Source organism: Sapajus apella, unplaced genomic scaffold, assembly GCF_009761245.1.
Source record: "Sapajus apella isolate SASKATOON/1434 unplaced genomic scaffold, GSC_monkey_1.0 scaffold142, whole genome shotgun sequence".
Taxonomy (NCBI): domain Eukaryota; kingdom Metazoa; phylum Chordata; class Mammalia; order Primates; family Cebidae; genus Sapajus; species Sapajus apella.
In genome coordinates, this window is record NW_022437082.1 from 3,180,757 (window position 1) to 3,193,239 (window position 12,483).

The 12,483-nt window shown below is 53.6% G+C and overlaps 2 protein-coding genes and 1 pseudogene across 2 annotated transcripts; 2 read left to right on the forward strand and 1 right to left on the reverse strand.

Moving 5' to 3' along the window:
- The first annotated feature begins 3,740 nt into the window (after positions 1 to 3,740).
- On the forward strand, positions 3,741 to 5,839 carry PNMA3 (PNMA family member 3). The gene is made up of 2 exons (XM_032264109.1): positions 3,741 to 3,957; positions 4,251 to 5,839. Exon 2 carries the CDS (start codon positions 4,356 to 4,358, stop codon positions 5,745 to 5,747), a length of 1,392 nt encoding a protein of 463 aa, XP_032120000.1. The 5' UTR covers positions 3,741 to 3,957; positions 4,251 to 4,355; the 3' UTR covers positions 5,748 to 5,839.
- A 3,020-nt stretch (positions 5,840 to 8,859) lies between these two features.
- LOC116540608 lies at positions 8,860 to 9,035 on the forward strand (annotated as a pseudogene).
- A 1,370-nt stretch (positions 9,036 to 10,405) lies between these two features.
- On the reverse strand, positions 10,406 to 11,761 carry PNMA6A (PNMA family member 6A). Its single transcript, XM_032264153.1, is given in 5 exon segments — positions 10,406 to 10,522; positions 10,693 to 11,036; positions 11,039 to 11,297; positions 11,299 to 11,424; positions 11,426 to 11,761. Coding segments are annotated over 5 exon segments (1,182 nt in total).
- Positions 11,762 to 12,483: the final 722 nt, after the last annotated feature.

Consider the following 12,483-nt stretch of genomic DNA (forward strand, 5'->3'; position numbering starts at 1 on the left):
CCTTTGTTCTCCTCTGGCTTTCATGTATCTTCATCATTAAATAGTTACACCATCTAGTCCCGATTCAATTTCAGAAACCTTTCAGCATTTAACCCTTAGAAGATTTGCAGTTTAATCTTTTTATTAGTTTTCTAGGATTACTGTACCAAGGTACCACTCTAGGTGGCTAAAGCAATAGAAATGGAATATCTCACATTTCTGGAGTCCAGAAGACCATCAAATTATTGGCAGGGTTGGTTCTTTCTCACTCTCAGAAAGAGAAAACTAATAACTTCATGTTTCTGAGGTCAAATTTCCTTTATATAAGGACACTTGTCACATTGGATTGGAGGCCCTACTACTCCAGCATGATTTCATGGTAACTAAGCACATCTACAATGACCCTATTTTCAAATAAAGTCACATTCTGAGGTACTGAGGGTTAGGACTTCACCACATGAATTGAGATGGGAAGAGACATAATTCAACCCATAACAGTCTTAAAGTAAGAGGAGTAATTTCTATGTGTGTATTTTCCCAGAGAAATTTCTTAAAGTCCCAATAAAAAATTTCATTGATCCAATAATGATCATTCAGAGGAGCTGTTATTATGTGAGCCTCTATGAAAATTAGTATGCATTCGGCTGCAAGTGCCAGCCATATGAATGAACCATCTTGGGTGCCCAGCCCTGTTGAGCCTTTAGATTATTCAATTCTCAGTTCATATCTCCCTGCAGCCACATGAGAGATCCCATGAGTGAACTACCCAGCTAAACTTTCTCCCAATTTCTGACTTCCAAAATTGTGAGCAGAATAAAACAGTTGTTTTAAGCCAGTATGTTTTGGGTCATTTGGAAGAAATGTCCAAACCAAATAAATAACTCCTATAAAAGAATAAAAGAAGAGAAGCACCCCAATTGAGAATTGAGAAAAAAAAAATAGGAATTTCAAGTAAGAGGAATAAAAAATGTCCCCCCAACCAAGGTATTAAACCCAATTCATAATCATAGAAATTCTACTTAAAAGCATAGTGACAATTGACACTTCTCAGGATTAACAATATTTAAGTCGCATAATATGAAATGTTAGTGATGATATGGAGCTTGATGGAAACATAAATTTGTACAGCAACCCAGAAAACAATTTGGTGATATCTCTGAATAGTAAAGATAGTCTGATTCAGCAATGCCATGGCTAGGTACATAACCTAGAGGAACTCTCCAAGAATATCTAAAGCAGCATTGTTTCTGGATAGTAAAAATGGGAAACAACTTAAATATCTGTCAATGGGAAAACTGATAAATTTTGGTCCACACACACACATACACAATGGGATACTATACAGAAGTGAAAATTGATGAATAAAATTTGCTTATATCAAAATGGTGATTCTCACAAACAATGAATAGTTAATACAACAATGAATATGGATAGTATGATATCATTTCTACCAAGTGCAAGAGAGGCAAAGACAATTGTTTAAGGATATAGTCATTTGCAGAAAAAGCACAAAGAAATGCACATGGGGGTCACTGCTTCCCTCTATGAAGAAGAGAGCGGGAGACAACAGGGAAGGTATCTGCAGGTGCTCACCCTCACTGCAGTGTTTTATGTCTTCATTCAGACACTACCTTCAGGAGTACTGGATGTACTTTTTAAGCACTTTTTGTGTATGTTAAATATTGCAGAATGTATTGTATAAAGTATTTAATTACCAGAAGCTCTTTAAAACATTCCCAGGCCTGTTTCAGACTCAGCGGATCAGACTGCAGAGGTGGGACCCATGAATCTGCCCCCTCTGTGATCCCAATAATCACTACTAGTCTAAGCTAGGGCAAGGCCACCCCAGTGAAGGCTACTTCCTTCATGCTCTATTACACTTTTCACTTTAGAAGTAATAATGTTTATCCATCAGTTCCCCAACTTTGGTGCTGCTGTGTTAGCTACCATGCAAGGAGATGGGGAAGCAAAAGCAATGAAGACATTTCCACTGGTTTCAAGGGCAAAGGTTAACTCCAATATAAAGGAGTTCAAAAACTTCAAATTGGACATATTCACATCTGTCGTCTTGATTCCAGTGTTTCCAAATCATTTTTTCCTGATCCCCAGAACATCCACAGATCACTGCATCTGTCTGGGAACTTCGCAGGCTTCTTTCCGAAGATATTCCAGACACGCCCCTCTGCCTTGGCACTGATACTTGGCATCTCCCCTTGACATCTCAAGTTTGTCATTTACTCACTGTGTGACCTTGTGCCAGTAGTGTCCCTTCTCTGAACCACTGTTTCCACCCCTGTAAGTTGGGCAGATGAAGGTCCAGTCTGAGGCTGGTTGGGTCCTTGGAGTGATAAAGCCAGGAACTGTGAATGGACAAAAATAAGAGAAATCAATTCTAATAGTCATAAGGGAACCAGAGGAGAAATAGTCCCAATTCTACCCAAAGACTGATGGGCACCCATTGAGAATCCAGTTTCAATTCTACCTGCAATAAGGTGTGTGACTTGAAAATGTCTCTTAATCTCTCTGAGCCTCATGAGTCAAATCACGGTAATGTTAATACCTGCCTCAGAGTTCTCATCAGGAGTAAATGAAATAACTCTTGTAAAGATATTTTAGGAATTCTGTCTGACCAGGAAAAAGCCATTGGGGCCATTTCTTCTTGGTTCCTGACAAGTGACAGGCTACAAGCAGAAGACTGACCAGCACAGGGCGGGGATGTCGGTGGACAGTGTTGTGCCCCACTCACTGCAAGGTGGCCTCCCAGACTTCGCTGGATAGGTGACCTTGGCCTGAGAATCAACCACAAGCCCCTCTTTGTGTGGCTGGAGAGGAGCTGAAGCTGTGGGAACAGGAGGTGAGCATGTGGCTGGCAGAGCAGGCAGGACCCGCAGAACACCTGGGCCTACTGCCTGAGGTGCAGTCACTCCCTTCGTCCTTTGGCTGCTGCCCTGGGATCAAACGGACACAACACAAACCATGGCGCACCGCTGCCAAGGAGGGGCAGGCCCAAGGGCTTGGGCTCCAAATCCTGGAAGTGGTTTCCCAAGACACTAGATTTGCAGCACGCAAAACCGGAAAGGTCCAGGTAAACCCGGTAACTGGCACCTGGGCAGTGAAGCTCTTTGGGTGGAGGGCTGTGGGTCCCAGGAGCGGGATGGGCAGTGGGGAGATGGCGGACCCTCCGTGGGATGGTGTGCGTTAGCCACAAGAGCGCTGGGGCATCTCCTGCACGGAATGGCACCCACACCAGGTGCCCCTGACCTTGCCTGGCTTCACCAGCCAGAGGATCAGTCCTGGAAGGGGAGGGGAAGGACTAAAGCAGGTGAACAGGCCCCAGAATCGCTCTCCCTGCCCCTGGCCAGAACGCAGAACTGCCGGGCGCACCTCAGACCACTCCTTGGCTCTCTGGTGGGCACGCCCCGGGTGGGGGATACAGACCCCTCGCCTCGCTGGCGCCTCCGGAGCACGTGCGGGAGGGGCAGGAAACAGGACCAGGAACTCCGAGGTGAGAGCCAAAGGCTCAGGGACTGGCCGCCACAGACCTTTGGACACCGCAGTTGGGGTGGGGGGGGGGGTAGGAGTGGGGGTGGGCGGGAGCCTGTGTGCCCGGGCCCCCGTGGCGGGGGCGTAGGGGAGAGGAGAAGGTGACGTCACCCGGGAACCTGGGGCCCCCCGGGGCGGCGGCGAGAGCTCGGCCTCGTGACCTGCTCGCGCCAATGGCCCTGCGGTCTCCCAGGCGACGCGGAGGGGTCCGTGCTGCACCGCCACCGCGCCCCCGCCCAGTGTCCGCACTGCGGAGAGCTGCGGCGAGCAGGCGCCGGCGCATTGGCCCACGTGCTGCGCGAGCTAGAGGGAAGCAGTCTGAGCGAACGCCCGCGCGGGGAGCCAGGGGCACCCGACTCCGCAGCCGCCGCCGCACACAGGCCCCGGCGCACCCTGTGGGGACCCAGACCAGGAGGGACCCTGCCTCAGAAGAAGGTATCAGACTCACCTGGGGAGGGGGACGCTGGGCCCCGGGAGACTCTGCTGACCATCGCCTGCCCGCGCTAACAGAACTGAAGCTGCCTGCCGGGCAGGGGCCGGGGGTCCTGCGGCGGCGCGGGGAGGGTGCTGAGGCCCGCAGGGACCCCCGGGGGACGGGGCTGGGCAGGGGCGAGACCTGGCTGCAGAGGCGACGCCGGGTGAGGCGGGTGGCTGGGGGTTGGGGTGGGCGTGGACGTGGTGGGGAGGGGTGGGCATTAACCTCGCTCTCTCCTGGTTCGCATTCACAGGCTGTGGAGACCTGGGCCTTCAGCGATCATCCTAGGAGTTGGTCCTGATATGTGCCTCGCGCCCTAATCACTCCCCCAGATTAGTATCCGAAGAGATTCGGGAACATGCCGTCGACCCTGTTGCAGGACTGGTGTCGGGGGGAGCACCTGAACACCCAGAGGTGCATGCTCATCCTGGGTATCCCCGAGGACTGTGGACAGGATGAGTTCGAGGAGACGTTCCAGGAGGCTTGCAGGCCCCTGGGCAGATACAGGGTGATTGGCAGGATGTTTAGGAGGGAGGAGAACGCCCAGGCAATTCTACTGGAGCTGGCACAAGATATTGACTATGCTTTGCTCCCAAGGGAAATACCAGGAAAGGGGGGGCCCTGGGAAGTGATTGTAAAACCCCGTAACTCAGATGGGGAATTTCTCAACAGACTGAACAGCTTCTTAGAGGAGGAGAGGCGGACCGTGTCAGATATGAACCGAGTCCTTGGGTCGGAAACCAATTGTTTGGCTCCGAGAGTGACTATATCACCAGAGTTCTGGACCTGGGCCCAGACTCTGGGGACAGCAGTGCAGCCTCTGCTAGAACAAATGTTGTACCGAGAACTAAGAGTGTTTTCTGGGAACACCATATCCATCCCAGGTGCACTGGCCTTTGATGCCTGGCTTGAGCACACCACTGAGATGCTACAGATGTGGCAGGTGCCCGAGGGGGAAAAGAGGCGGAGGCTGATCGAATGCTTGCGCGGCCCTGCCCTCCAGGTGGTCAGTGGGCTCCGGGCCAGCAATGCTTCCATAACGGTGGAGGAGTGCCTGGCGGCCTTGCAGCAGGTGTTCGGACCTGTGGAGAGCCGTAAAATTGCCCAGGCAAAGTTGTATAAGGCCTATCAGGAGGCAGGAGAGAAAGTATCTAGCTTTGTGTTACGTCTGGAACCCCTGCTCCAAAGAGCTGTAGAAAACAATGTGGTATCTCGTAGAAATGTGAATCAGACTCGCCTGAAACGAGTCTTAAGTGGGGCCATCCTTTCTGACAAGCTCCAAGACAAGCTTAAGCTGATGAAACAGCGAAGGAAGCCTCCTAGTTTCCTGGCTCTGGTGAGGCTCCTGCGTGAGGAGGAGGAATGGGAGGCCACTTTAGGCCCAGATAGGGAGAGCCTGGAGGGGCTGGAATTAGCCCCAAGGCCACCTGCCAGGATCACTGGAGTTGGGGCAACACCTGTCCCTACCTCTGTCAACAGTTTTGAAGGGAGGCCTTCCCAGGGTTCCCGGCGCCGGAGGGGCAGAGGCCAACACCGAAGGGGTGGTGTGCAGAGGGCTGGCTCTCGAGGCTCAAGAAAACGGAGACGCCACACATTCTGCTATAGCTGTGGGGAAGATGGCCACATCAGAGCGCAGTGTGTCAACCCCTCCAACCTGCTCTTGGTAAAGCAGAAGAAACAGGCTGCAATTGAGTCGGGAAACGGGAACTGGGCTTGGGACAAGAGCCATCCCAAGTCCAAGGCCAAGTAGGCTCGGGAGAACAGGGCAACATTTCCTACCGCAGTCCAAGGAGACAAGAGAGATATTGGAAGGAGGGGAAAGAGGAGCCCAGACAAACAACAGATGAGTTGAGTGGGACAGAGGGACAGGGCAGCCAGACCAAGGCCAAGCTCCCTCACTCTCTGCCAGCTGGAAGGGACTTCAGCAATCAAGATCAACTGGTAACTGGCTCAGTGGGGGTCAGGTCCACATCCCCAAAGAGGTGCTGGAGAGGAAAGCAGGGAGTCACTGCATCCAGTGCATGGGGTGCTTGGGCCTCAGATGGGGACCCCAACAAAGCAAAGGCTGAAGAAGGAGCAGCTGGGGGTTCTGTCCTGCTCATCCGGCCACCCCCAAATACCCACCCTGTGGACTTCGAGATGAGCATGCCCACTGGTCCCCAGGCCATGTGGGACCTCGAGGAGCCTGCCTGGGGCCTGCCCCTGCCAGAAGGAGCCAGAGCTGGTGAGGAAGAGCTGTGGGGCAGAGGCAAAGGCCTGCAGGGGAGGCTGCAGGGTCCAGCCCGTCTTCAGGATCATCTCCACTGCACTAGGGGGGCCCCACAAAGACAGCACCCTGGAGGCCCTGTGCCAGTGAGGCCAGGAGACCCTACGGCTCTGGGAACCCAGTGCCAGCCAGAGGCTGTGCAGGCAAGGAGACCAAAGATTGATGAGAAGACCCCCAGCAGGGGCACTGGGAACCCAGCAGGCCAGTGTCCTCACAGCTGACTTAGGCCAGGGTGGCTGTGAAGGGAAGTCTTTGTTGCAAAGGAGGAAGAAAAGGGAGGACTTGGTGGGGGTTTGTTTCTTCTGCTTGTTTCTATACAGGGCCACCAAACTCCTGGAGAAATCAGGCAAGGAACATCTGGGGCTGCCATGGCCAAAGCAACTCAACAGATGCTAACACCAAGGCCGGCCCCAACCCTGCCACCTCGGGAGTCCAGCCTGAGGCAGCCCTAAGCAGCCAGCTGTGGCCTGGGCAGGGGCACCTGAAGACATCTGTCCCGAATCCCACTGGCCCTGAGCTGGGAGATGACAGGGCGAAAGAGGCCCTCTCAAGGGTTCTAGCTGCCTGGGTCTCCCAAGAGGGGTCCCCCCACTCGCTGTCACCGGGAAGACTGCCCCTGTTCCGGGAATCCCACCCTCACCTGTGTAGGCCCTGTAGTGACCCATGCGCCCAGGAGATGCCCACCCACTGCTAGCCGTTGTTCCTGTGCAAAGTTGTGTGCTGTGCGCTCACCCGGGCGGCTGCCTCTGGGCCCGGGACACGTGCTGTGAGCTTCCTGCGAGCCCACACTCTGCTCGCTGCTGTCTTTCCCGAGTTGTGAGCACCACCTCTGCTTTCCCGGCGTAGATCTAGGCCAGGGGCTGCTTGTTCTGGTGGAGCTGTGTGTGTTCTTCTCTGAGCAGCTTCTCTCCGGAGGCCCCCAGTGCAGTCCCAAGAGATGGCAGAAAGGAGGCGCCAGGACACGACGTTCACCCCATCACCACGGTGATGACAGTGCCTGCAACAGGAAGAACCGGACCCAGGACAGAGTGGGGCTGCCCTGCCTGAGGCTCCCCGGGGAGCTTTGTGCTTTGGTGTTCCACCCCTGTTGTCACTTGTGACTCAGTTTCCTCCACCCAGTGGTGTGTTCTCTGCTGTGTTTTCCAGTGTCCTGTGACTGTCCTGTGAAAGCCATAAGGCAGGGCCCCACCCCAGCGGATGGGCTCAGGAGGGGGCTTCCTGAAGCCAGTGGACACTGCCAGAGTCCACCATCCTGGCAAGAGGCGGACCTGGGGCCCTCAGGAAGGAGGGAGGTGGCCACGGGAGCCACAGTGGGAGGTGAGGCAGATGAGACGATTTGCCAGGAACCCCAGGAGGAGGGGCCCCAGGACCTGTGGCCTGTGGTGGCTGTTTGCAGTTTCTCTCTGTGTTGTGGTCCACTTCTCTTCAATGGTTTCAGTATGTGTTTCTCTTCAATAAATTTCATTCCGTGTTCCAGCTCGTCTCGCCTCTTCTGTCGGAAACTGGGGGTGAGGTTGGTTGGGGATGGGGTTAGGGTGGAGTGAAGGCCATTGGGGCTTTGTTAACACTGGTATATAATTGGGGCTTGGTCTACAGTGCATTGTAGAATGGGCTATCTGCACACGTTAGTCATGACCTAGAGTTTGTGGCTCATGGACCTAGGCAAACCCAGCTGAGCAGGCTGGATAGTCCCAGTAGACAGGACACTGGTGGGCCCAGGCAGTGGCTGGTTGGGTGTCCAAGGCACTGGTTGAACTTCTCCGAAATGAATGAGTAACACATTTAAGGGAGGATGAGGGACAGCAGGCAGGACCAGTGGCCCTAGGATCCTTTATATCACTGTTGGGGTTCAGGGCTTCCACAACTGGTGTATCAAAACCAGGCCAATTTCTGTGAGTGTGTGCGAGATGGGGAATATGTGTGTGTGTACTAGTGATTGTGTGAGAGTGAGTGTGGGAGAGTGTGTGAGTTTGTGAGTGTGTGTCATGTGATAACGAATATGTGAATATGTAAACGAGCATGTGAGATGGTGTGTGAATGTGTTAATGAATGTGTGTTTGTTTTTGAGTGTGAGTGTGCATTAGTTGTGTGTGAGTGAATATGTGTTAGTGCTCAAATGTATGTTTGTGTCTAATGTGTATGTGTGTTAGTAAAAGTATGTTTGTGAATATGTGAGAGTGAGATGTGTGAATGTGTGTATGACAGTGAAGGTGTGGGTGACTGTGTTTTTGACTGTGTACATGAGTGAATATCTCTGTGTTTGAGAATGTCAATGTCTATGAGTTTAAGTGTGTATGCGTGAATGTGTGGAATGGGTGAATGCATGTGTGGGTATGCGTGTTAGTGTGTATGAAACAATTTATGAGATGGTGTGTGAATTTTCATGTGAGTGCAGGTGTTGGGTGATTGGTGGAATTTTTATTTCTTTAAGGAATCAAGAGAGTTGGAAAGAAGGCAGACAGAGGTAGAAGTTGCTTTGCTGCAAAACGGCAGTGAGACTTTTGTTGCCTCTAGGCTGATCGGCCTAGAGCTGGGCCTGCCTGCTGTCTAATCGTCCATTTCTCACCCCTGGTACATTCCTGTTTTTAAGGTTCACATGGCTTCTTGGCTTTTTGGCTAAGATCAAGTGCAGTATCTATTTTAAGGTCCCTAATCTTAAAATAGATATGTGTTACTGTTATTGTGTGATTAAAGCTGATAGAAACATCCTCGTATGAGTCTCTGCGGACTTTTGTTTTCCTTTCTCCTGCACAAATACCTGGGAGTGGAATGGTTGGGCCACAGGGTAGTAGTGGTATATTTAACTTTATAAGAAACTTCACACAGATTTCCAAAGCTATTGTGACAATTTATACTCTAATGAGCAGTGCCCATTTCTTAGGATACTCCAAAAAATCTTCTACTGCCAGTTTTAAACTTTTAGCCATTTCGTTGGATGACTCATCATGGTATCTCACTGTGGCATTAGTTTGCATTTCTGTGATGACTAATAATATTGAGCACTTTTTTGTGTGCTTATTAGCTATCTGTCTATCTTCCTCAGTGAAGCGCCTATTCCCTTGCCTAGTTTTTACCTGGGTTTTTTTTTTGTTTTTTGTTTTTTTTTTTTTGAGTTGCACAAGTTGTTAAAATATTCTGGATACAAGTCCTTTGATATATGTGCTGGGAATACTTTTTACCAATTGTGTCTTATACATATTCTGAATGGAATGGTGTCCATTTATAAGCAGACGGGTTTAATTATAATGAAGTCCACTGCATCCTTTGTTTCTTTCTACAATGACTGCTTTCTAGGTCCCGTCTAAGATATCTTTCATTGTCCCACATTTACAAACATATTGACCTATGTTTTCTTCTAGAACCTCTGTAGTTATAGCTTTTGCATTTAGGTCTTAGAATGTACCTACATTGGTTGGGCACAGTGGCTCACACCTGTAATCCAAGCACTTTGGAAGGCCAAGGCAGGAGGATTGCTTGAGCCCAGGAGTTTGAGACCAGCCTTAGCCTCAAAAAAAAAAAAAAAAAAAAAAATTCCGTGGGTGTGGTAGTGCATGCCTATTATCCTAGTTACTTGGGAGGTGGAGGTGGAAAGATTGCTTGAGCCCAGGAGATTGAGCCTGTGCTCCAGCCTGGGTGTCAGAGCCAACTCCTGTCTCAAAGAAAAAAAAAAGAATGTACCTAATAAGTTATTGGTGTAAGGTCAGATACATTTGAAAAGACTTTCCTTTTGACATTGATTTTGTTTAGAGTGTTGGTCAAAAAATGTTTGACTTTGTACCTGTGGGTCTGTAACGGGACTCCTCTGCAAATGTAGGGAAGGCTGCTGATCTGGGGCTCCCTCCTACCATGTGTTTGATCTCACCCAGAAGTACGCGAAGTTAGCCGTCCTCAAAAAAGGAGGTAGTTTGGATTTGGAATCAAACGTGGTCATCTGAGTCAACGGGAAGGGCTGGTGGTGGACACCAGGGCCCCTTGGGGGGAAGTGAGGGGGTCCTGATCCCATTGTGGGGTGAGGGACCTGCCCAGGCTCTGCCTCTGCCTGCCTCCAGGGTGCTGCTCCCGGAGAGGAGAGGAGGCCCCGGGGCCCTCAGAGCCTATTTAACCGGGGAGGGCGCATGCTGGCCTGCCTCTTAGGCCCCATCCTAGTTATCTGACTCCTCCAGGATGGGCTTGAGCCCCTCTTGGAGGGGGTCCTTGGCCTCCTGGCCTCCTGTCTGGACGAAGCCCGCTAGCCCCCAGCCAGGACCTCTTGGGGCCGCCTGGACAGCACTGCCCATCTGGGCTGGGGAGGGGGCCCCGGGGGCTTGGTGAGCCCTGTCCGACCTAGACCTGCGAGGATTTCGGGGGCAGGATCCTGGTTGTCCTCTTCCTGGAGCTCCTCCACCTCCTCCTCCTCCTTCTCCTCCTCCTCCTTCTCCTCCTTGTCCACCTTTTCACCCTCCACTTTAGTGCTGGCTCTGGCACCAGCCTAGGCACCAGCCCGGGCACCCACCCATTCCTGTGTCTGGGCTCTCATGCTCCTGTCTAGACTGGCCTCCCATGCCTCAGACTCCCGAACGAGCCCTGGCATCTCCAGGAAACTTGGAGACCTCCCGGCCATTCTCAGCTTCCTCAGTGCTTTATCCAGAGGCTCAGTAAGGCTGGCTCTGGTGAGCATCTGCCTCAGGCGCACACGGTCGGCAGATGCTCTGGCCAGGGCCCCCCTCTCCATGGCCTTCTGCAGGAGGACTTCCAGCCACAAGGTGACAGCCAGGACAGGCTGGCCTGACTGTGCTGAGCGGTCAGACACTTCGCCCAGCTGATTGGGGGCAGGGGGTGGGGCTCATTGTCTCCAAACACCTGGACCAGGGCCGTCAGACAGTCCTGAGCCGCCGACCTCGTGGGGTTCTCTGCCAGGAGTGTGCACACAAGCTGCAGTTCGGTCCCACGCAAGCCTTCCAGCAGCCTCCTCCTCCTCTCCCTTTCCAAGACCCCCTGCCACACGTGCAGCATGTCGGTGGTGTGGTCTAACCAGACCTCAAAGGACTCCTTCCCGCGGGGCTGCCTGGTCCCTTCCAGAAAACACGCCCAGGCTCTGGGACCTCAGGGTCTCCACCCAGGGCTGGACCGCCTGACTGACAGGTCGGAGCCAGCACACCCTGCATAGCCCCACACCCAGGGCCCAGGGCACCCGCCACACTCTCCACCATCTGCCCCTGTCGCTGCGGGAAGTGGAACACACGACCAAGAAACTCCTCGCCTGAGCAACGGGGCACACAGACCGCGTTCCACGGGCCCCCAGTGCCAGGGACTTCCCTGGGGACCAAAGCATAGCTGACGTCCCCTTCGAGCCTGACCAGGGCCGTGATGACATTATCCTCCTCTCGAAACACTTTGCCTAGCACCGTTAAGCGTCCCATAGGCCACAGGGCAGCCTCAAGGGACTCTTGGAATTCGGCATCATCACAGTCCTCCGGGATGCCCAGGATGAGTAGGCCCCTGCGAGCGTTGACGGCCATCCAACTGCGCCAGGCCTGCAGCATCGCCGTCACCATGCCGGCAACCGTGGCCAGGGCCGGGCTGATACCAGGGCCAGGAGAGGGTTCCCTGCACGGACCACGGGGACACGGGGCGGCGGGGGCGCAATGGGGAAGAGTTGGGGTGGGAGCCTTGGACTGGGGGAGAACAGCCAAAGTCTCCACAGCCTGTGAATGCGAGCAGGCGAGACCGAGGTCAATGCCCACCCCTCCCCACTCCCACGCCCATGTCCACCTCCACGCCCTCCTACCCTGGCGGCAGCCAGGCCCCGCCCCGCCCCCCCAGGGGTCCCTGCTGGTCTCAGCCCCTTCTACTCGCTGCCCCCGGGCCCTGGACCCCTGCCTGGCAGGCTGCTTCAGATCTGTTGGGACGGGCAGGCAAGGGGCTGTGGAGTCTCCCGGGACCCAGTGTCCCGTCCCCCTCCCCGGGTGGGTCTGATATCTTTCCCCGGGGCAGGGTCCCTCTTGCTTGGGGTCCTCACAGGGCGAGCCGGGGGCTGCGCACGGAGCGGCAGAGACCGGGTCGGGCGCCCCCTCTCCCCGGGCTCCCCGCGCGGGCGTCCTCTCAGACTGTGCGTCTCCCTGGCTCGCTCTGCACGTGGGCCAGTGCGCCGGCGCCTGCTCGCGGCTGCTCTCTGCAGTGCGGATACCGGGCGGGGGCGCGGCGGCGATGTAACGCGGACCCCTCCTCGTCGCCCGCCTGA

Excerpts from the sequence above, each read along its gene's own strand:
- PNMA3 (XM_032264109.1), top strand. The coding sequence starts at position 4,356 with ATGCCGTCGACCCTGTTGCAGGACTGGTGTCGGGGGGAGCACCTGAAC.